Below are 23802 nucleotides of genomic sequence, written 5' to 3'. Positions count from 1 at the left end.
TTGAAATTCTGGATCCAAGTTATTAGCTTCCCTTCTGAGCTTTATGTATCTACAAACTTGAATGTCCTCATTCAAGTCACTTGTAAAAAAGGATGAAATGAAGGACAGGTCCTGTGTACACTGCTAAAAGTATCTCCATCTTCAATTCTGTTAGCAACACTCTCAGGGAAAAACTGTCTCATCAGTTCTGAATTCATCTAATTATATCACCATGTGGCACACATTTCTCCATCAGAGCCACCTGGAAAGACCACCAGGTGCCTTGCAAAATCAAGAAATGCTGACATTCCTGACCACCGCGAAAGGAAATTTGCTTCTTGGTGACACTGACTCTTAGAAACCCTATCACCTCTTTATTATCTAAGTGCTTTCAAATGTATAATAACCTATCCTAGAATTTTGCCAGAGACCAATCAATGAGTACTAACCCTACACATTCCTAATTGGTTTTTTTTTTTTTTTTTTTTTAAAGATTTATTTATTTTATTTAATTTCCCCCCCTCCCCTGGTTGTCTGTTCTTGGTGTCTGTTTGCTGCGTCTTGTTTCTTTGTCCGCTTCTGTTGTCCTCAGCGGCACGGGAAGTGTGGGCGGCGCCATTCCTGGGCAGGCTGCTCTCTCTTTTCACGCTGGGTGGCTTTCCTCACGGGTGCACTCCTTGCGCGTGGGGCTCCCCCACGCGGGGGACACCCTTGCGTGGCACGGCACTCCTTGCGCGCATCAGCACTGCGCATGGCCAGCTCCACACGGGTCAAGGAGGCCCGGGGTTTGAACCGCGGACCTCCCATATGGTAGACGGACGCCCTAACCACTGGGCCAAAGTCCGTTTCCCCCACATTCCTAATTGTTAAGACCCACCCCGTCCCCTTTATGATTCACTGGGATATGGGACAAGGGGAAATGGCCCAGGAAAGGACAAATGGTTCCAGGGAAGACAGAAGACCTGGTTATGCTCATCTCTTAGGCCAAATGTTCTCAATGTCCTGGGGCCTCAGGTAGTGGCTCCACTTGCCAAGAAAGGGCCAGATGAAAAAGTATGGGTAATGGGTGCTGGCAGTGCCGGTAGCACAATACTGTAAGGCGATCAATACCACTGAATTGTACACTTGAAAATGGGAAGTTTTGAGTTATATATCTATTACCACAATAAAAAGTTTAGAGAGAGAGAAACGGCTAGGTGTTTCTGGAAAGGACTGAAGAGACTGCTCATATATAGAACCAACAGCGGTGGCAGGTGATTTCCTGTGATTTTTCACTCAACAAGTCAAAATCCAGGTCTGGCCAGCTGAGTAACAAGGGACACCCTCAGAGGACAAGGATGGGAAGGGGGAGATGGAAGGAAAAGCACCCTTCTTTTCTCCCATCTCCCCTACACCCCAGCCCCTAAGGGTTAACCCCCACCCCTCCTGGCCCCTTCTCTCCTCCCCTGCCCAGACCCCACCTCTCTTTAATCACATCTGACACTGAGCAGCCCAGCAGGGAACAAAGAGACCATTTAGAGAAATGGGGCCAAGAAAATGACCCCCGTGCTCTGGGGCGGCTGCCTGGAGGCCGGCACAAAGGCGGCATTTCAGAGCTGAAATTTCAGCACCCAGCTTGATTAAAGGATTCCACAGGAGGAGGAGGAGTGGAAGCGGGTGCGAAGTCCTCTGCTCCCAGTATTAACCCTCCTCCCGACCAGCAGCACCCCTGCCCTGTCCCCGGGGATGCTCCTCACTCCCACCCTGGGCCGCGGCTCCCGTGCCTCGCACAGGGCCCAGGCACGCCGGCTCCTCCTCTTCCCGGAAGAGGTCGAGGCTGGACTACGCAGGCTGCCAATTTTCCCTTGGTGTCCCTTGGATCTGTTGGTGTTGCCATCTCCTCTGGCGGGGGGAGGGGGAGGCAGTACGACTGCTCTCACCTCAGGCTGGGTAAACAGCGGAGAGCGGAAGAGGACCCGCTGGAAACTAAATGCTGATCTCCGGAGGACAGGAAGGCGGAGCACCAGTTCTGCCTTGAACCCTGCTTCCCTGCCCACCGTCCTGGTACCCATCCCAGGCAAGGCCTTAGAACCTCACAGGCCCCACTTTGGAGGGAAAGGATGTCTCGGCAGCTGCCAGCTGCGCAGGACAGGGTGTGGGTGTGGCAGACCAGAGGGGTGGGGCACGCGGGAGGGTGTGCGGGCGGTGGCCTGAAGAGTGGGGCACAGGGAGGACGGGGCAGGCAGGTGCTAGGTCCTGCCTCCAGATGCTGAGCCCGCAGCAGGGCTCTGCTGGAGGAGGCGGGAGATCACTGCATCCCAAGCTTCCTGCTGGGGCACAGCTCCTGAAAGGGGATCCGCGCCCACGATAAGAGGCTCTAGGCAGGTCCTTAGGAAACAATGGGTGGCTTGATGAGACCTGCTCTGTGATACTCCTGAGAAGAGAGAGAAGCCCCTGCAGCCAGTCCCCACTGGAAAGGAAATTGGGGGTTTCCGTGGCAACCAGCTCCCTGGGCACAAAGGCTGGTCTGTCTGTGGGGGAGGCAGCTGAGGTGTCTCCCCTGCAGCAGCTTTTGCTCTGGTGAACTGGAGAGATGGAGGGAGGGATGGAGGGATGCGCAGGGTAAGGGCCCCTGGTGCTTCTTCGCGAGCTGACAGCTCAGGGGCCACTGGGATAGGGGTATGCTCCAGGCAGCAGGGCAGCAACAGGGAAGGGGGTGGTGGTATCACAGACAAGTGGCGGTGTCAAGGAGCTAAAAGGTTGAATACTTTATTATTTACAGGTATAAAAAACATGAGACTAGAAATTGAGGGTGGGGCAGGGGCAGGAAGATGCCTCCGGCTCAGTCGGTGATGATGAGTTCGTCCACCCCCCAGTCTTCATAGCTCCCATCTGGCAGGTAGCGGCGAATGATGATGGGAATCTTTCGGGCCCTGTGGCAGGGGAGAAGTCATAAGTACGTCAGGGCTGGCGACCCCAGCTCTGCAGCAGAAAGGACAGGCGGTGTGTGGAATGTGAGAAAAGTCTACGGAGCATCCTTGTGAGACAGCTGAGTGTACTCTGTCGAAAAAGAATTATAACAGAAAGTGCCTGCGTCCCCAAGTGTGGGACAGTGAGTCTGGAAGGGCTCTGCTGGGTGCAGCTGAAGGGAGGAGGGAAGAGGGGCATGTTGAGAGACCCCCAACCATGGGGACCAGGTCACTTAGAGCCGGGAGAGGACCGTATCTCCCCAGTGCCCGCGCCACTGGCCTGCCCCTTCTTCCTCCTTCCTGAACCAAGAACCTAGAGGAAGAAGCACTGCCTTCCCCAGTCAGGAAAGTGGGGCTGACGGTGTGTAGCAGAGAACCCAAGAGATGCCCCCCCCGGCTCTGGAGCAGCGAACCTGGATCTGGGCGACTTACTTGAGCTCTTTCATGGCGATGAGCAAGGGATCTGTCTCCCCCTCCAGCTCCACCATCACGGGGGCACACATCCTGTAGGCAGAGGGACAGTCGCTGGGGGAGACCAAACTCATGGAGAAGGGCAGGACCAGCACCCCAGCGCCCACCTAGAAAGGCCAGCTCCTAGGCAAGCAGGGGCTGCGGGCGGGGCACGATGGGGAGGGGTGCAGAGGCACTCCCAGACACCTGCCACAGCAGGGCACTGGAGTGGGAGCCGCGAGACTGGATTTAAATTTTGCCTCCAAATCCAACACTTAATTTCTCTCCAAATCTCAGTACCTTCATTTGAAAATGAAGAAAATAATCTCTGCCTTGTCTACCAGATAATGAGGTTAAGATAATAATGGCTAAGAAGCAAGTGCTTACTAAGTGCTATTTTCTGCACTTGACATATTATCTCATTGGCAGTTGGTACTATTTTTATTTCCATTTCAGAGAGGAGGAAACTGAGGCACAGAGGGGTCAGTAACTTGTCCAAGGTCTCACAGCCATGTACGGTGCAAAGCCAAGATTTGAACCCTGCCTGCTCCTGAACACCGTTCTTTGTCCCCTCCCATGAAATAAGCGAAAGATACGTCACACCTTAAGAAAGGTACTACGAAAGTGGCAAACAGAACACCGTTAAGCCTGATTACATTCGTCATGCAGCTCCCCTGCCCAAGGACCTCCCCAGGGCCTCTCTCAGGCTCCTGGGAGCCCATCAGTCAAGGCTGAAAGGAACAGCACATGCTGTACACCATTCTGACTGTGCTACTCCAACCCCACAAGCTCTGCTTCTGTGCCCAACTCCCCTCATTTTCCTTCTCTCATGTGGCAGCCACCCCCTCAGTGGTCCCACCCCTCCGGCCAGACCAGCCCCTCCCCAGCCTCCATACAGCGCCAGTGATCAGGGCACTCGCCTGCTTACACCCTGTCCATGACTCCACAGCCATCAGAAAAGGATCCAGTCTGGTCCCTGCTCACCTTTCTAGCATCTTCCCATGGTCCAGTCCTACCAAATGACTTTTGCAGTTATGTATAAGCCCCTCCTTTCCCTATAAGCCTGGGAGACGCCCAAAGGTCTCCACTCTGGAATCACTTGCTAAACCTTCAGTGCCCAACTCATTTTGCATATGCTTCTCTTAGCAACCATCTCACTATACTGTAACTACCTGTTTGGAAGTTCTCCACATCAGACCAGGAGTTCTTGGTGGACCAGGACCACCTGCGACTCACTGTGGGGGCCAGTCCCTGGCACCATGCTTGACTCAATGCAGAAGCTCCACAAACAAACAAGGGGGTGCCAATTCCAGGCCCACCTCCTCTAGGAAGACGCCCTTATTACTGAAGGCCAACCCAGGATCCCAAACCTGGCTAAATCAGAATTATCAGAAGAGCATGAAAAATATACAGCCCGCCCCTACCCCATTCACCCCCACACGTACACACACACAAAGTTCTATTCCAGACTCTGCAGAGAATCTTGAGTGACTGGAGCCTGAGAAGCTGCATCTTCAAAGTTCCCCAGATGACTGTGATAATTAATCAGCCAGACTTAGAGCCAATGGTCTGCACCATATAATTTACCAACATTAAATATTTTGATTTGTTCCTTCATGCGCCTTATCTCCCCCAAACCTGAAAACTTCCCAAGGGCAGAGACCAAGTGTTTAACTTCCCCTATTCCTCTCTTGGTAAGTATTTAAACTTCCCCAAAACATAAAAGTTTCAAAGAATATGGCAAAATTGCTTTTCCTGACCTGCATATACTTTATTTCTTTTAAGATAACAATAATTCAAGGGCATCCATTCACCCAGTGCCTACTATGTGCCCTTAAATAATTTGTTCACACCAGGACCTCCGCAAATCAACAAGTTAGCAATCCAGTGGAAACACAAAGGTGATAAAAAGCTCCAGTCACCAGGTGGTGCTAATAAACCAAACTCAAATCTCATCCAAAAGAAGAATCCAAGAAACGCTTGTTCAGGTCCTCCTAAGAGCAAGATCATCCACCAGGTGCTCATGGTGGAAGTGACAGTCCTGGCTGTCAGGGATGCTGGGAACCGCCAGGCAGCCCTACATCCCTTAGTCAGAAAGGACACTACAGGCCAGGTGACACCGGACCACACCTCATGTCCCCCCAAAAGCAATTCACTTTCTTTCATTAGTGCTCTGAATGCTCATTCAAATGCTCCGCACTGCCCACAAAATGAACTCCAACCTTCGGGATATGCCACTCAAGGCTCTGGTGACATCCTTGACAGCCTTGTGCCCCAAGCTACCTGCCATTTTTCCCACCACAATCCACACTTGCCTGCTTCCACTTGGACCTTTGCTGGGGTTATTTCTGGCACCTGGGATACCTTCAAAACCACCACCCTATACTTGTCCCCACATAAATTCTAATTCCTTCACGAGATTTGTCCAATCGCCCCTGGAACCACTCTGGCCTGTCCTTGTTTGTGCTTTTATAAAGCGCCAGGCCCGCCTCTCTCGTGTCCTGGGTGCCCGTGAGCAGGTCCATATGCCCCACCAGGCGATGCACACCTGTGGGACTGGGGGATGAAGTCCTTCATCATCTTCACATCCCCCAGAGGACTGAAATAGTGTCTTGCTCAGAGTGCGCAACGATTGCTTACAATCAGCTAGTTTGTTTGAAAAATAACTTAAGGACCATTCTTTCTCTATGAGTGGCTTTTTGGCTGAACCATCGCAATGCTCTGCAACGATGCCCTCCATCTGCACTACCCATAGCAGAATTGCAGTCGCCACCAGCCACATGTGGCTATTGACCATTTGAAACGTGGCTAGTGCGACTGAGAAACTGAATCTTAAATTTTATTTTTCATTAATTTACACTTACATTTAAATGGCCACCTGTGACTACTGGCTATCATATTAGATGATCCAGGTCTAGAGGATCCTGACCCCAGTGGTACCAACAGTAATCATGTTGAGTGTGACTCTAATTTCACCCGAAACAGCAAGGGAGGCAATGAGGCTGGCGAGAGTTCCACCACAGCGGCACGGGAGAGGAGTGATGCTGCCGCCCCCAAGCCTTTATCAGGTGGCCACAGAGGCCACCTTTACAGTGCAGGAGCGGACGAGGCAAAGTCTAATGCTGTTTGAAAGTGAGGGAGAGGGATGCAGATTCAGCATCATGGCTCCTCCAGCATTTGGGATTCCATACATCTGGCACCAGCTTTTCTTTTGAGCTCAATCTCTACTATTCCCCTACCTGAACCACCCAGATACCCGCTATTTCCCGTAACATTTTGTAAGAAGTTTTAGATGGGGCCTCCTTTCCTCTGCCTCATGTTTCCCCATGGAGAACCTTCTAGTAGAGTAATACTCCTGCCCCCACCATCCCCCATCCCCTCAATCCTCCCCAGGAAAGGAGGAATAACTTATCCGACAGGTAAGCCTGGGTAAAGAAGCAGGCAACTGTGGCCCAACCTCTTCGAGTATGCTTTTTCAAAGCCACCTCCCTGCAGAAAGGGTGTTTTCCGGTTTGTTCTCAACTATGCCCAGGTGATCTTTGCCCCTGTGGACACAGCCTCTGGACCCCTGCACTGCCTGTAGCTGACTGGCTGAGTGTGCCTCATAGTTCAAAAGCCACATCCTCCAATCATGCCAGATATTTTCATTTCCACCAGCCAACTGTCTATCAGCTAAATCTTACTGTTATTCTTCAATTGGTTCTACACTGGGGAGGTAAAAAAAAAAAAAAGCAGCGCTAGTTATCAAATCCCCAGAATCCCATGATCAGGCTGTGCTTTCCTCCTTGTAGCAGGGCCCTCTACATGGGGTACCCCTGCATTCTCCCCACCTCCTGGGTTGGTCATAGTCTACCTAGCCTCAACCGCCCCCCCAAGCCTAATGGGTACTGCTACAGTCCTCCCTCACTGGCCCAGCTCACAGTGGTCTAGGGCTCACTGAATGCATTCTCCTTTTTTGTCTCACTTATCCTGACAGATAGTCATCAAGTTCTGTATCTTTACTGTTATTTTTCTACTGTCCTCTTATTTGACTTCTCATATGGCACAAACAACCTGAGCTAGTAAAAGGGCAAGGGTCAAGCTCAGTGCCTGGCATATTGGGAAAGCTCTATCTGTGGTCAGAACTGGAGAGCAGGGAGTCTGTTTCCAGGAACCAGGCTAGGAGGGGCAGTTGCCAAGAAGGGCTCACTGCGAGAGGCCTGAGCAACAGAGATGACCTGAAGAAGCACACACTTACGCGATCTGGAGGGCTCGGGTGCCCAGCACGCGGGCCCGCTCATACTTGGTCATGTACGGTGTAGTGATTCGCTTCTGGTTGGCCTGCGGTCGCTCCCCAGAGGGAAGGATCTCGACATTTTCCTGGCCCTCCTGGACACCAAACAGAATAAAGGAGAAATCTCAGGTGCATTTTTGGGGGTAGAGAGGGAAAGTGATGATGACAACCACCCTTAACACTCATGATGATGCCGGGACCACATGGCTGGCTGGGGGAGCATAACCTTATCAGGAAAGGATTACAAGGAAGTGGATTTGGCTCAACTGATAGAGCGTCCACCTACCATACAGGAGGTCCAGGTTTCAAACCCAGGGCCTCCTGACCCATGTGATGAGCTGGCCCACGTGAAGTGCTGATGCGTGCAAGGAGTGCTGTGCTATGCAGGGGTGTCCCCTGCGTAGGAGAGCCCCACGCGCAAAGAGTGCGCCCCGCAAGGAGAGTTGTCCTGCGCAAAAAAAGCGTAGCCTGCCCAAGAGTGGTGCTGCACACACGGAAAGCTGATGCAGCAAGATGATGCAACAAAAGGAGACACAGATTCCTGGTGCTGCTGACAAGAATGCAAGCAGACATAGAAGAACACATAGCAAATGGACACAGAGAACAGACAACGGGGGGGGGGAGGATAAATAAATAATAAATCTTAAAAAAAAAAAAAAAGGATTACCATCCCCATTTTAGACGATCTGAGGAGTAGCTCACTTGGCCAAAGTCTCAGACCTAGGAAAAGGCAGGTACACGGTCCAGACCGAAATACCTCACCCAGGAGTGAGAGCCTGGGGATGGGGTAGCTCCAGAATGTTGGCTCTATAAAATGAAGTCCTGGAGCACAGACAACAAATCACCCCAAGGAAAACAGGAACATGCACCCCATCTTTCAGATCGGCTAAGTAAGCCATTGGGTCAAATGACTAGAGAACTCAGGGTGAAGGCAGGAATAGTTCTATATTCGCATACTTGACAATTATTTTTTAAGCACCAGTCCTGTACCAGACATTGTAACAGGTGCTAAGACAGACAAACATTTCTGCTCTCAAGAATTCAGACTAGGGAAACGGACTTTGGCCCAGTGGTTAGGGCGTCCGTCTACCATATGGGAGGTCCGCGGTTCAAACCCCGGGCCTCCTTGACCCGTGTGGAGCTGGCCCATGCGCAGTGCTGATGCGCGCAAGGAGTGCCGTGCCACACAAGGGTGTCCCCCGCGTGGGGGAGCCCCACGCGCAAGGAGTGCGCCCGTGAGGAAAGCCGCCCAGCGTGAAAAGAAAGTGCAGCCTGCCCAGGAATGGCGCCGCCCACACTTCCTGTGCCGATGACGACAACAGAAGCGGACAAAGAAACAAGACACAACAAATAGACACCAAGAACAGACAACCAGGGGAGGGGGGGAAATTAAATAAATAAATCTTTTAAAAAAAAAAAAAAAAAAGAATTCAGACTAGGGCGGCGGACTTGGCCCAGTGGTTAGGGCGTCCGTCTACCACATGGGAGGTCCGCGGTTCAAACCCTGGGACTCCTTACCCGTGTGGAGCTAGCCCATGCGCAGTGCTGATGTGTGCAAGGAGTGCCATGCCACACAGGGGTGTCCCCGCGTAGGGGAGCCCCACGTGCAAGGAGTGCGCCCCGTAAGGAGAGCCACCCAGCGTGAAAGGAAGTGCAGCCTGCCCAGGAATGGCGCCGCACACACGGAGAGCTGACACAAGATGACGCAACAAAAAGAAACACAGATTCCCGTGCTGCTGACAACAGAAGCAGATAAAGAAGACGCAGCAAATAGACACAGAGAACAGACAACCGGGGTGGGGGGGGGAGGGGAGAGAAATAAATAAATAAATCTTAAAAAAAAAAAAAAAAAAGAATTCAGACTAGGGAAGCGGATGTGGCTCAACTGATAGAGCATCCACCTACCATATACGAAGTCCAGAGTTTAAACCCAGGGTCTCCCAGCCCATGTGGTGAGATGGCCCACACACAGTGCTGCTGCACGCAAGGAGTGCCATGCTACACAGAGGTGCCCCCCGCGTAAAGGAGCCCTACGCGCAAGGATTGCACCCCGCAAGGAGAGCTGCCCCATGCGAAAAAAGCACAGCCTGCCCAGGAGTGGCGCCACACACACAGAGAGCTGACACAGCAAGATGATGCAACAAAAAAGAGACACAGATTCCCAGTGCTGCCGAGAATGCAAGTGGACACAGAAGAACACATAGCGAATGGACACAAGGGAGCAGACAACGGGGGGGTTGGGAAGGAGAGAGAAATAAATCTTTAAAAAAAAAAAAGACTTCAGACTAGTGTGGGGGACAAGAAAGTAAAGAGAATAGCAGGAGCTATAAAGGTGTGCAGAGTGCACAATAAAAGTTAACAATGAGGTGGAGAGTACATCTAGCTCACACTAGGGGTTGGGAAGACTATGCAGAGATGAGGCAGACTAGTCTAGAAGGATGAGAAGGAGGTGGAGCTGCCAGGCCAACAGAGGAAAGGGCATTCTAGGCAGACTGAACGGCATGTGCAAGGGCCCAGAAGAGGCAGAGAACGTATGAGGTTCGGAAAACTATTTGTGAAGCACAATTAGAGCAAAAGATGCATAAAGGGTTGGAGGCAGGAGAATAAATTCTATAATAAATATAGAATTAATTCAACAAATATTTACTGAGTGCTTACTATGTCAGACAATGTTTTAAGTGCTTGGAATACAGCAATGAGTAAGAAAAAAATCTTTTCCTGATAGAACTTACAGGATAATGGGCAGAGACAGACAATAAACTGAATAAGCAAACTATATAGTATAAAAACAAAGAAGGAAGACAGCGAGTGCCAGTGTGGTAGGGGAAGAGAAGGGGAAGAATGCTGCTTTTACTCTTGCTCCTCTCTAATTCATTCTCACTTTGCAGCCAGAAAGTTTTTTTTAAAAGTAAACTGGGGGAGCAGATGTGGCTCAAGCAGTTGAGCTCCCACCTCCCACATGGGAGGTCCTGAGTTCACTTCACTACTTCTCCTGAAAAAAAAAAAGCAAAACAAAACAACAAAAAAGCAACTCAGGGAAGCCAATGTGGCTCAGGAGCACCGACTTCCCACATACACCATCCCAGGTTCGGCCCCCAGTACATCAAAAAAAAAATTTTTTTTAATAAAAAATTAAATTAAAAAAAAGTAAACTGGATTATGCCACCCCATAGCTCAAAACTTGTCTGTGGCTTCCCATTGCCTTTAAGCCTACAAAATCCTGTCTGATCTGGGCCCTGCCTTATCCCAGGCTACTCTCCCCCTTGCTCACTATGTAGCCCACCTTGCAGAGCTCCTGGCATATAACAAGCATTCAACGCATGCCTGCTGAATGAACAAAGAGGAAGTCCATCCTCCCCATCCCACCCCCAGCTGTCAGTGCTCTAACTGCCCCCGGTGCTAAGGACTGGGGAAGAAGCAGACAAAAGCCTTCCGACCCACCTTCAGAGCTTTTTCACCACCTAGAAAAGGCACACCAGAAGGCCTCTCACTCTAATGCAGGATGCTTATGGCAGGGCCCTGACCACAAACAGGAGGCAAATGTGTCCCACTACCATGCACTGGTGATTCAGCAGCTCGGGCTGCAGAGGTGGGAGCCCAAGGCGAAATACTGACCTCCTCGGCATTCTCCAAATCATCTAACCCTTCATCCTCTTCCACATCATCAAAGTCATCACCATCAAAACTGTGCAAGAAAAAGAGGCCAGTTAATTCGGGTATCACTTTCTACAATTAAAGAGGGCAGAGATCTGGGTCTTATTACCTAGAAGGCATTCAATAAATACGAATGAAATCAAACTTTTGTTCAGCTGTACTCCCTCCTTCTTCCCCTATCCACTTTGAAATTTTGCTAGGTCTCATCATCACGGTTTCCCTCTCTATTGGATCATTCCTATCAGCATGTAAACATGCAGAAATTTCCCCATCTTAAAAAGCAAATTTACTTCTCCTTTCCCTTCCCCCAGAGCCCTATTTTCATGCTTCCCTTTGGGGCAAAATTCTTGAAGGAGCTGTCCATCCTCACTGCCTCCAATTCCTCCCTTCCCGTTCTACCACAATCTCATTCCACTCTGACTTTCATATCCCCAGCCCTGGCAAAACTACTCTTTTCAAGGTCATTAATGATCTCCATGTTGCTAAATCCAAAGAATGGTTCAATTCTTGGTTCAATTCTTGCTCTTATTTAACCTGACGTATCAGATGACATGCTAAACCACTCCCTCCCCCTCCCTGTGATCTCCTCACTGGACTTTGAGGACACCTCTGTTCCTTAGTGTCCCCACCTCACAAGCTGTCCCTTCTCAGACTGTTGGCTGGTTTCTCATCTTTTCTCCCAAGCACTCAATGTCAAAATGCTCTAGTGCTCTGTCACTGATCATCACCTCTTCCCTACTGACACTCACTCCCCTGGTGAGCTCATCTGTTTCTTAGCTTCGACTAATTTACTTATACTGATGACTCCCTTATTTTTATCTTCAGAATAGACCTCTCTCTCACCCCCCACATCCAATTCATCAAGAAATCTTTTTGGCTCTACCTTTGAAATATATCCAGAATACTACTACTACCTCCCTCATGCAACCCATTACCTTTTCTCACCTGGATTAAACCCAACTAAGCTCCTTCTTGCTTCTATCCTTGCCCCTCTACAGTTTAGCAACAAAGCAGCCAGAGTGATCCTTATAAAATCTAAATACACGCCATTCCTCGGCTCACAACTCTTCGATGGTGCCCCATTTCATTCAAAGTCAAAGTCCTGACAATGGCAACAAGCTGACATCATCTGGCAGCCTATCACCTACCTGACTTCATCCCCTACCACTCTCCCCTGCAAGAACTACCCTGGCCTCTGGTGTTCTTCAAATACTCCAGGCATGCTCCTCACTTAAGAGCCTTTGCTCCAGCTCTCCCCCCTGTCCTAACGGCTAATGCCATCACTGTCTACTCTTGCTCAATTGACACCTTCTCCATGAAGCCTTTTTCCAAATGATCTTTCTATTCAAAAATTTTTTTAATTATGTATTTTTTTTAAGATTTATTTTATTTATTTCTCTCTCCTCCCTCCCCCCTCACACCCCATTGTCTGCTCTCGTGTCCTCTCTCTAAGTGTTCTTCTGTGTCCACTGGCATTCTCAGCGGCACCAGGAATCCACATCTCTTTTTTTTGTTGTTACGTCATCTTGCTGCGTCAGCTCTCCATGTGTGCCACGCCACTCCTGGGCGGGCTGTGCTTTTACTGCGCAGGGCAGCTCTCCTTGTGGGGAGCACTCCTCACACATGGGCCTCCCCTTCGTGGGGGACACCCCTGAGTGGCATGACACTCCTTGCACGTGGCAGCACTGCGCGTGGGCCAGCTCACCACACAAGCCAGGAGGCCCTGGGTTTGAACCCTGGCCCTCCTATATGGTAGGCAGATGCTCTATCAGTTGAGCCACATCCACTTCCCTCTACTCAAAATTGTGGAACGCAGATGTGGCTCAAGCAACTGAGCTTCTGCCTACCACATGGAAGGTCCCTGGTTTGGTTTCCAGTGCCTCCTAAAGAAGCCCGCAAACAAGACAGTGAGCTGACATGCTGGGCAGGCTCGGCAAGCTGGGGCAACAAGATGATATAACAAGATGCACAAGAAGAAAAACACAATGAGAGACACAGCAAAGCAGGGCACAGAGGTGGCTCAAGTGATTAGGTGCCTCCCTCCCATATTAGAGGTCCTGGGTTCGGTTCTCAGTGCCTCCTCAAGAAATAAGGAAGATGAACAGACACAGCAAGTGCAAACAATGAGGGAGTGGGGAGAAATAAATTAAGTTAATCTTTTAAAAAAGTAATGAAATAAAACAGTGACCTATAACTTTGTCCTTAATTCTCTATTTCCCATAACAACACCTTCTAACATACTATACTTCTATTTACTTACTGTGCCTATTGTGTGTCATCTGTCTTTGCCCACCCCTCCCCCAATTCATTCGTCTGTAGTTTCCAGGCTCCTAGAATAGAGTCTGACACACAAAGGTGTGTTGACTGAATGAACCAATCCATTTGGAGTCAATACAGACATGAATAGAACAGACTTCATAACTCCACTCACATCTACCCTCTTCACCACCATTCTCAACCTCAGGCACCATACCACCATACCCAAGGAAGACAATAACAACTGGCTCCCTCTTCCCGGTTCTTCGTCATGGTTGTAAGAACTACTCAAGCTTACCCTCCATCCCTCCCTCTTCCTCATACCCATATCTTATCCATCACGAAGAACCTTCAAGTTTACCTCCTAAAGTCGAAACTACATCCTTTCTCCATCTCATGGTAACATACTTGATTCAAATCTCCAACTTTTTCAGCTTATAATTTTGCAACAACCTCCTAGATGGTCCTTCTCCTCCTTTCCAACCCTCCAAATCCATTCATCACAATGCAAGTAGAATGATTTTTCTAAAAGGCAAAAGTAACCTTAACACCCCACTTCACAAAACATTTGATGGCTCTCCTTTACCTCAAGGATAAAGAATAAAGTCTTTACGAAGGCACAACATCCCTCAGTAATCTGGCCATTACCTGCCTCTCAGCTTCCCCTTCCTGACACGTTTTGCTTTCAGAACACAAACTGGTTTCCAAATTCCCCCCAAAACCATACTATTTCATGCCTCTGTATTTTAGGATACAGTTTTCGCTGCTTGTAATGCTGATCCTGCCCTCATCTGGCCAATTCTAACATCTCATAACCTCTGTGAAGCCTCGCCAGACGACCTCATAATTAATTTTCCCTCCTCTGAATTACTTCTCTACTACACCCTTGAATTACTTGTAATCTCTCATTACCCTGTATTAGCTGTTTATGGGACTGTTCCTTCCTTTAAAGGTGAGCGCCTGGAGGTAGGGACAGTGCCTAAGCCATCTCAAATATTCTCAGTACAAGATACAGAGCCCGGCTCTGAGGAAGTCTGTCTAATAGCACTTTCCTCACTGATCCCCTCTGGTCCCTCGAAACTGGGCCTTTCTGTGCCTCGCCTGTGGCCTGGTCTATGTTCTTGGTTTCCCGGCCTTCCCTTCTCCAGCTCCGCCGGTCCCTGGAGGTCCCCAATCCCCAGGCCCCTGTCCCTCGACGCCTGGCTCCTCAGTCTTTTCCGTCCCGGCTCCGCCTCACCTGCCCCCTCGAGACTCCCGCCAAAGGCCACCCCACTCCCGCACTCACTTGTCCTCATTGTCTGACATGGCGTCCGCGCCGCAGCAACCCCGCTCAGCGCCCCACGCCGCGCGGAGACCCGCAAACAGCCAACCTCCTCCTCGCTCGGCGCCACGCGCACTCTGCGCCTGCGCTAAGACCCGGCGGAAGTTACTTCCTGGAGGCAGGCCGGAAAGTCAGGTTGCGCATGCGCTGAGTGGTGTGCGTCCGTTACCATGGTAGCAAGAGCCGCTAGCCGCCTGCTCCAGCCACAGAAATCGTAGAGAATTTCTGGGGGTTACAGGAGCGAGGTGCCTTACTTTAGGTGAAGTTTCAATTTGGGAATCACCCAATGGGCACTGTCGTGACCACAGAGATCTTAACGCACTTCTTTCCGAGGGGATTTCCCTGCCACAGGCGCCTAGTCAGGATGAGGACACTGTGTGTGTGTGTGTGTGTTGTGTGTGTGTGTGTGTGTGTGTATGTGTATTTGATTGTGCACCTAGCTTTAGGGTTGTTGGGATCGGGCACTGTCGCGATAGTGACTGGCGGCGTCACTCTTCTGCGGCCAGACTCCCGACCCCGGCTCCCATACTTCAGGTGGGAGTGGGGGGTGGGGAAGAAGGGATTGGGGCTGGGGGATAAGGGATGTATCATTTTGCCTTCTTTCCTCAGGGCCCTCCCATGGCTTCCCAAGAGAGGGTAGGAGCAATGACCAAGGGAGCAGGGCTCTCTCGCTACCCGCAGCGGGCCACTTACACCCCAGGAACGTGTGAGCTGCTCAGAGGTCAGTGAATTGAAAAATACGAGGAGATGAGAACAGTTTCTCTCAGTAACTCAGTTCTCCCCTATATGACATGTGTGGACTAGCAATTGCTATTTTCATTGTACAGATGAGGAGGATTCAGATAGGTTCTGGGTCCAATAGCTTGCAAGTGGCCCCCCAAAAATCAAAGAATTAAGAATTTTTAAAATTAAGTCTTATGCATCCTCTAAATCACACATCCAACTTCCCCAGGAATTTTTGTCGCCTCCCCATCCACACCTGTCCACACCAGGTGCCCTCACACTACAAATACCATTTCCTTCATTAAACTTAGTGGAACATGTAGATACCTTTAGTCATGTCCCTTGGAGTAATATCCTTCTAGAGCATGAACTCCATCAGAGCAGGAATTGTGCCTGCTTTAGCCCACCATAGTATCTGCTATATGCTTAATGAAAACATTCATTTACTCACAAAATTTTTAAGAGCCTGCTTTATATGTTTTAGACACTAATCAGTGCTAGGAATACAGCAGAGAACAAAAGAGGAAAAAAGAGCAAAAATTCTTGCTCTCATGGAGCTAATAGTCTAGTAGGAGGGAAACAAGTAATAAAATAAGTAAAATATGTAGACCTTAGATGGTGATAAGTGCTATAGACAAAAAAAAAATCAAGAAGGGAAGGAAGAGAGGGAGTGTTCATGTGCAGAATGAGGGGTAAGGGAAGGAGGTGACACAATTTTAAAAATAAATAGAGAGAGATGAAGGCATTTGCCTGCAGCCCAGAAGGCCTCATAGAAATGCTTTCTTTTGCAGTGATGATGAAGGAATCCAAACTGACAAACTTCCAGCAACGCCACATCATGGATACTGTGAAAAGTAAGAGGTAGTCCACAAGGCTTCCAGGCAGAGGGATTCTGGGACACATTTTTTTAATGCTTCTCCATATGGAGGCATGGGAGGACCTCATTTAAAAAGACAAAGTCCAAAAAAATTGAATAGATTTTCTGCCCTTTGTTCCTGGAGAATGTGCCTCTTCCCTGGATCCTGGCACATGGACCACCCTCCTGGGGTGGTCACCCCAATAGGGACTTTGTGCCCAACCAAAATAGTCTCAGCACAGTCATGCCTGCAATCATTCCCTCCCCATTACAAACATACCATATGGGCTCTTTTCCAAAGGAAAGGACTGTCCCGGGAACCAAATCTGGGACCTCCCAGGTGAGAGATGGGAGCTCAACCACTTGAGCCACATCTGCTCATGCTGGTAGTTTTATTCATTTGTATCTTAGCTAGCAGAAATAAGATGATTGGCTGAAGTCAAACTTAGAAAGAACACACACGGCTCATCTCTCAACAAGCCTTGTTATTTGCTTTTAAGGAAAGGGTAAAAGCGGAAGAATTATAGGCAGTACATGGGTACAATAAGGTGCCCCCTTGAAAGTAACCTTCTCTGAGATTTAGCTGGGTCAACATTTACTGGATCAGAATAGAGACCTGCCCAGTTGCCTTTTAAAGGCAGAATGCCGGGAAGCCCAAGCTTTCCTTAAATCTGCCCAAAGCTATTGCCTTTCCTTAAATAGGAATGTGCCTGTCAAGAGGGCATTTGATCAACCACAGAAGTGCAAGGAAAGGAGAAGAAGAGAGGCAAATATCGGCAGTGCCCGTCCATCACTGTCAGGGAGAGGGAGGTTCTGTCAGGTCAGTTCAGGGGTCAGAGCCACTTTATCATTGTGGACAAGGACAACTCAGGCTGCCAGAGCCTGGGGCCATCACAAATTGAATCTCATAAGTCAGTCTCCATACTCAGCAATCTATTTATAATTTGATGTCCCTGTCACGACTACAAAGAGAATGTGCTAAAAATTCCACTAAAAGTAAATGCCATAATTCCAAAGACTTGTCTTCTTTGTTCACCACTGTAGTACTGGCACCCAGAACAGGTACTCCAGTTGTTTTTATCAAGATTTATTTTATTTATCCCCCCACTGTTCCCCTCATTGTCTGCTCTGTGTCCATTTGTTGTGTGTTCTTTTGTGTCTGCTTGTATTCTCATTAGGTGGCTCTGGGAACCGATCCTGGGACCGTTTGGAGCGGGAGAGAGGCAACCACTCTCTTGCGCCACCTCAGCTCCCCGGTCTGCTGCATCTCTTACTCTCCTCTGTGTCTCTTTTTGTTGCATCATCTTGCAGCGCCAGCTCTCTGCATAGGCTGGCACTCCTGCGTGAGGCGGCTTTCCCACACAGGGTGGCATTCCCACAAAGGGTGGCACTTCTGCGTCGGGTGGCATTCCCGCATGGGCCAGTACTCCACATGGGCCAGCTTGCCCTCACCAGGAAACCCTGGGCATCGAACCCTGGACCTCCCCTATGGTAGATGGAAGCCCAATTGGCTGAGCCACATCCACTTCCCGCTATTGAACAGCTAATCACGTCAATGATTAGGCCCACACAAGTGACTGATTTGGCTGGCAGTTTTATCCTCATTAAGTTTTCTTTAAAAAGAAAAAAAAAATGCTTCCAAGCCTTGGTGTTGAGTTTGGTTTTTCTCCTGGAATTCCCTCTTTCTCTCCTCTTAACCAAATCCTACTCATTGTTTTGAAGCTCAGCTCAAATTCTGTTGCAAGCGACAAATCCCTCTGCTTCACCTGAGCTCCCAAGTTCAGGTGAGAAAGACCCAAAGGGAGAAGTAACTTTTGAACTAGGGCTTGAGAGATGGATATATAGGCATTGGACAGGAAGGAATGAGGAGTGGAGAGAATGAGAGGGACATTCTGGAAAGCCTGGCATCTCATCAGAGAAGAAAGATGAATTCCTGGTGTGGCTCTAAGAAGAGGGCATAAGAAGGGGCAGGGTTGTGGGTCATAACGGCAGCTTCACCCTTCAGGTCCTCGGGACAGAGGTGTCTGTCATCCTTACCTCTTTTCATCCCAGACCCTCACCTGACCCAGCAGCAACTCTGCTTGAGCTTCACACCGTATCCCGACTCTGACCACTTCTCCCCGACTCCGCTACCTGGCCCAGGTCCCCCTCATCTCACCCCCACATCAGTTGCCTCAGAGCTGACCTCCCTGTCCCTCCCCTGGGCCTCTCCCCGGTATTTTCCACAGAAGCCGAAGGGAAGGGATCACGTCACTCCTCTGCTCCCTCAGATGGCTTCCAGTCTCGCACAAAGCAAAAGCCAGTTCTTCTGGCCTCCGGAGCCCTCCAGGTGGCCTTGACTTCTGCTCCCATTACACCTCCCTCCCTGCAAGGATCACTCAGTACCTGCTACCCTGGCCTCCAGGCCGTTTCCCAAAGCCCAGAGGCCCTTCCTCCGAAGCGCTCCGCCCCAGGTTGGCGGCCTAGCCAGCCTGCTCACCCTCCCGTCTTTTCTCAGACGTTACCTTCTTCCCTGGCTATCCTATTTAGGTGAACCTCGCAGCGACAGTCCATGCTCCATCCCTGCACTGTCACCATCCAACCTTTTAAATACTTAACTCATTCCTCCATCATCTCCACTCCCACCCCAAATGTAAGCCCCATGAGGGCAGACCCACGTCTCTAAACTTCATCTCCAGTGTGCAGGACCTGGTGTGTACAGGGCGCTCCACATGTACCTGCTGGTGGGATGAGAGAAGGCTGCACGGGAGCCAGGCGCCTGGTCCTAGCAGTGAATGGGGCCTGCTCTGAGCTGGGTTTTAGGCGACTGAGAGGGACAGTCAGCCCGAGAAGAGGTGATGCGCTTGGCTGGGCATGCAGGGGAAGGGACTGCAGGAGGGACAGGTGTCCACTACCATCCAAACTGTCCCTCCCTGCCCTTGGATGCGGCACGTTTCAGGGCTCCATCCTATAGCAATAAAAGCATCCATACGAGGGCTTGATGTGCGGGTTGCTTCTTGCAGCACTGTTTGAAGTAGAGGAAGAAAAAACTGGAAGCAACCGCAACTTCTGAAACTGAGAGACTAGTTGAATAAATAATGCTAAGGATTAATATACACTATAAATAATGTTATGAAGATACAAAAAGAAAACAAATTTTAAAAACTATTGCAGGGACAGATGCTTTACATCGTATATCCTGCCATAACCCACTGAAATGTACTGGGGGAGAGTGTAAACTACAACGTAAACTATTATCCATGTGGTGCAGCAGTGCTCCAAAATGTATTCACCAAATGCAATGAAATGTGTCACAATGATGAAAGAGGTTGTTGATGTGGGAGGAGTGGGGTGGAGTGGGGTGTGGGGTATATGGGAGCGCATATATATATATATATATATATATATATATATATACACACACACATACATTTTAACATTTAAAAAATTTTATTTTTTCTCCCTTCCCCGTGCCCCCCCCTCCCCCGTTGTCTGCTGTGTCCATTTGCTGCGTTTTCTTCTGTGTCCACCTGTATTCTTGTCATCAGCACCTGGAATCTGTGTTTCTTTTTGTCGCATCATCTTGTGTCAGCTCTCCGTGTGTGCAGCGCCATTCCTCAGCAGGCTGCACTTTCTTTCGCGCTGGGCAGCTTTCCTTACGGGGTGCACTCCTTGTGTGTGGGGCTCCCCTACACGGGGGACACCCCTGCATGGCATGGCACTCCTTGCGCGCATCAGCACTGTGTGTGGGCCAGCTCCACACAGGTCAGGAGGCCCTGGGTTTGAACCCTGGACCTCCCATGTGGTGGGCAGACGCCCTATCCATTGGGCCAAATCCATTTCCCTCTTATATTTTTTAATGTAACATTTTTTGTGATCTATGTATCTTTAAAAAAAAAATACAATTAAAGAATAAATAAAATAATGGCCATTCTAAAAAAAAAAATTATAGGGGAGCAGGTGTAGCTCAGTGGTTGAGCACCTGCTTCTGATGTACAAGGTCCCAGGTTCAATCCTGGGTACCTCCTAAAATTTTTTAAAATTTAAAAGCTAGTTTTATTTATAAATGGATTGATCTAGAAAGGTGTCGGTGATAAATTAAGTGAAAAGAGCCCCTCCCTTCTCCAGGAGGAGACACATTGCCCCTGCAGTGCAGCCCCACATCCAGCCAGAGGGCGTCACCTCCCAAGCCGCAGGCCTCAGCCATCTACCTGCCTCCCATCCTGACAGCGAGGCCCCACCTGCGCCCGGCCCATGTGTGCCAAGCCAACGCAGCCTACAGCCGGGAGCAGTTCAAGCCTCAAGCCACCCGTAAGTGACAGGGCCTTGGCTCGAGCCTCCCTTCTACCTGGCTCCATGGGGAGGAGTCCGGGCACATGTTCAGGCACAGGGGAGCATGAGTAGGTCGTCCTCATCCTCTTTTTTGTCTTTTTCTAGAATGCCATACTGAGTATTTGGCAGTCAGGTCTCACAGGAACTGCTCTCAAGCACAGTGTCCCCCCAGCCCACTTCCCAAAGCTGTTCCCTTCCTACCTGGCCTAACTTTCAGCCCAGGCCCTTAAGCCTCCGGGTAGCCTCTGAGCGCAGGCTGCCCCTACAGGCAGCACTGAGGCCCGGGTTCGAGTTTGCTCAGCCTTGCCCTGCCTCAAAGGCTCTTTGCTCATTCTTTCAGCCCCTTTCTGGCAGTCTTGACATGGGTAGGTGTGGGGTTCCGCAGAAGCCCTCTCCCCATTATCCAGGAGCCCTGAAGCACAGACTATGAATGGGGGCAGTCCCTTAACCAGGCCGTGTCTGGGCCCTTCAGGAGACCTGGAGAAGGAGAAGCGAAAACTCCAGAACATCTTTGCCACTGGAAAGGACCCAGAGGAATGGAAAAAAAAGGTGCCCCCTGTGCGACAGGAGGACCCCGCCCCTGAACTGGACCGGTTTGAGGAATGTGAGTCACTGACTGGCCCACCTGGGCTGGGGGATAGGGATAGAGGGTCCCTGAGGGCCAATGAGTGAGAAAGAGACAGTCTGACCACAGAACCTTCTCTCCCCAAGATAGGTGACTGCCGGCCCCCCACCCCTCCCAGCAGCCTGGCAGCCCCCATTCCCCCTACGCACTGATTGCCCTTCTCCCCCGCCCAGTGGTGAAGGAGATCCAGGAGAGGAAGGAATTCCTGGCTGACATGGAGGCCCTGGGACAGGGCAGACAGTACCGAGGCATCATCCTGGCTGAAATCTCCCAGGTAGGAGAAACCACAGGGAAGTGGGGAGGGGACGGTCCACTGTGAGTGGGGGGCAAATGGTGACGTGAGTGGAAATTCAGGGTCAGCTGTGGCTCTGGCCCCACATCCGTGGTGGCTCCTCAAGTTCCTGTCCCTAACCCGGCTTTCCCTGGCGCCTTCTGCAGAAGCGACGGGAAATGGAAGATATTGACCACAAGAAGAACGAGGAACTCAGGAGGGCTCTTGTCACCTCTTAATCTCTCGGGAGACAGGAGCAGGGTGGCCCAGCCTTGACCTTGGGAGCCTGCCTCTTGGCCGAGCAGAGCATCCCAGGTCAGCCCACCCACCCCGGCCCTCAGCCCTGCCAAACAGCAGCAGAGCACTGCCCTGGCCCACAGCACCCGGGTGTATACAGCACCCTAGAAAACAGACCAACGCTCACAGAAGGAATCACCTCTGACCCTGCCCGGAGCTGCTGGTCAGCTGCCAGAGCCTCTGAGACACACACACCACAACACAGCCATGGCCACAGATGCGAACACACAGAAGATTTAGTCTTCTGAGAGAGGCCCATACGCAGTGAACGCAAGGCCGAAGTCTCACCATCTTGGACGTGTGTCTGAGGGCATCTGACAGGCCCTCTCCGCCACCCCCGCCCCCACGTGTCCTGCCTGTTTCCTTTTCTGAACTTTGGAATGGCTAGGATTCCTGCTCCCTACTTCTCTTAGGCCTACTCATTTGACTGCTTCCAGCCTTGGGCAAATGTTTAACCACAATGATTAAAGAGCCAATAAAACATGTTTCACAGAGGCCGTTACCCATGCCGTTTTGTTTTCAGAGGGATACAGCTTACTTGTTCATGGGGTTAGAAGTTCTCAAGTGCAGATGGTTTCCAGATACCTATTTGCATATTTCAAGGGGAAATGAGAAGCAGTGCTTGCTTCTTGAGCTCCCCGTGGGCCAGACTCAGTGGCAAGTGCTTAACTTCACTCTCATTTCACTCTCTCGATAAGCCTCTGCAACAGCTTGTTTTTCCTGTGCAAGAATGAAAGCTCACCAAGATGCTATATCCAAGACCATGTAACTAGAACTAGCCAACTCAGGATTAAAATTTAGCTGTCTTCCCACTAAAATACACTGCCCAGAGAAAGAAACACAGGGATGGGGAGCTCGAGACTGGTTTGAGCGTCTGGTTGGGGTTCCAACCCCAGCATGTGCCTGATGACCTTGGACAAAACCCACCTCCTAAGTTCTGATCTGTTCATCTGTGCGGCCTGCTTCAGAGGCCTGCTGTGAAGACCTTCTGCAAGGAGGCAGGAGCCAGGGCCTGGGACAGAGCATGCAGCCCCCTTCCCTCTGAGCCAGGTCCCTGGCCATTGTGAGCCCTACCTTCTCCAGTATCCTGTTATCTTCCCATCCCCACCCATCACCAAAATATTCTAGAAGTTCCAACAGCCCCTCCTGGACTGTCTCCTGCCCCGCAAGAGGACTTCATATAATCCCACGGGGTCACATGAGCCGTTTGGGTTTGCAGGATAAATATGGCATCCTCAGGCAGATAAGTGGGGAGCTCGACACCTGGCTAGGAATGTGCCCTGGGAAGCCACAGGAAGCCTCTGTGTTCACACACCCAACAAGAACCTAAGGGCAGGGGGGGAACCTGAGGTGCAGGCCACCCTCCACCTCGTAGGATCCATCACGCGGCGCGCAGGACAGATTCGACCCACCCTTGACACCACATCAGCCTAACCTTGTTTACGTCTGTGAGTTGCCAACGTTTACAGATCACACACTCATCAAGTCTGGATGCAAAGCATTGCAAAGACCTGGCAACAAGAGGCCCACAGGCCCACCTGCAACAGTTGGCCTCAGTAAGGAGAAACTTCCCTCCACAGCCGTGACACAGACACTCCGGTCCCCACCACCACCCTTTTGGTCTCTCGGCACTGAGACAGCCTGTCAGATGCCATCCATGAGGCTACTGGCCCCGCCCCTGAAACACCTTTGGGTGGGCCAGCAGGTGCACTCAGAAGCAACCACCAGGGGCTAGGGAGATGCCAGCAGCCACCCCTCCCTGCCGACGAAGGACAGTCCTGCCCAGCAGGGCTCCAGACCCTCAGGGGCAACCAGAGGAGCCAGCCACCCGGCGCGCC

The 23802-nt window shown here is 50.5% G+C and overlaps 2 protein-coding genes across 2 annotated transcripts; one reads left to right on the top strand and one right to left on the bottom strand.

The window, feature by feature from the left end:
* Positions 1–2711: 2711 nt before the first annotated feature.
* On the bottom strand, positions 2712–14971 carry POLR2F (RNA polymerase II, I and III subunit F). The gene is made up of 5 exons (XM_004466209.3): positions 14846–14971; positions 11266–11335; positions 7615–7745; positions 3360–3431; positions 2712–2891 (listed from the first exon to the last, which is right to left on the bottom strand). The coding sequence occupies exons 1-5, from the start codon at positions 14863–14865 to the stop codon at positions 2801–2803; spliced, it is 384 nt and encodes a 127-aa protein (XP_004466266.1). The 5' UTR covers positions 14866–14971; the 3' UTR covers positions 2712–2800.
* Positions 14972–15033: 62 nt separating this feature from the next.
* Positions 15034–22459, top strand: C12H22orf23 (chromosome 12 C22orf23 homolog). Its single transcript, XM_058308800.1, has 7 exons — positions 15034–15140; positions 15491–15602; positions 16396–16458; positions 20568–20750; positions 21244–21375; positions 21570–21670; positions 21835–22459. The coding sequence occupies exons 2-7, from the start codon at positions 15500–15502 to the stop codon at positions 21904–21906; spliced, it is 654 nt and encodes a 217-aa protein (XP_058164783.1). The 5' UTR covers positions 15034–15140; positions 15491–15499; the 3' UTR covers positions 21907–22459.
* The last annotated feature ends 1343 nt before the right edge of the window (positions 22460–23802 follow it).

This window comes from Dasypus novemcinctus, chromosome 12 (genome assembly GCF_030445035.2).
Source record: "Dasypus novemcinctus isolate mDasNov1 chromosome 12, mDasNov1.1.hap2, whole genome shotgun sequence".
NCBI lineage: Eukaryota > Metazoa > Chordata > Mammalia > Cingulata > Dasypodidae > Dasypus > Dasypus novemcinctus.
The sequence above is the reverse complement of the archived record's forward strand: the minus strand, read 5'-3'. Positions and strand labels throughout refer to the sequence as shown.

Excerpts from the sequence above, each read along its gene's own strand:
- C12H22orf23 (XM_058308800.1), top strand. The coding sequence starts at position 15,500 with ATGGCTTCCCAAGAGAGGGTAGGAGCAATGACCAAGGGAGCAGGGCTC. Across the intron at positions 16,459-20,567 it reads CATCATGGATACTGTGAAAA|GAGGAGACACATTGCCCCTG; the intron begins GTAAGAGGTAGT and ends TCCCTTCTCCAG. Across the intron at positions 20,751-21,243 it reads GTTCAAGCCTCAAGCCACCC|GAGACCTGGAGAAGGAGAAG; the intron begins GTAAGTGACAGG and ends TGGGCCCTTCAG.
- POLR2F (XM_004466209.3), bottom strand. The coding sequence starts at position 14,865 with ATGTCAGACAATGAGGACAA. Across the intron at positions 11,336-14,845 it reads ATGTCAGACAATGAGGACAA|TTTTGATGGTGATGACTTTG; the intron begins GTGAGTGCGGGA and ends TTTCTTGCACAG. Across the intron at positions 2,892-3,359 it reads ATCGCCATGAAAGAGCTCAA|GGCCCGAAAGATTCCCATCA; the intron begins GTAAGTCGCCCA and ends CCCCTGCCACAG.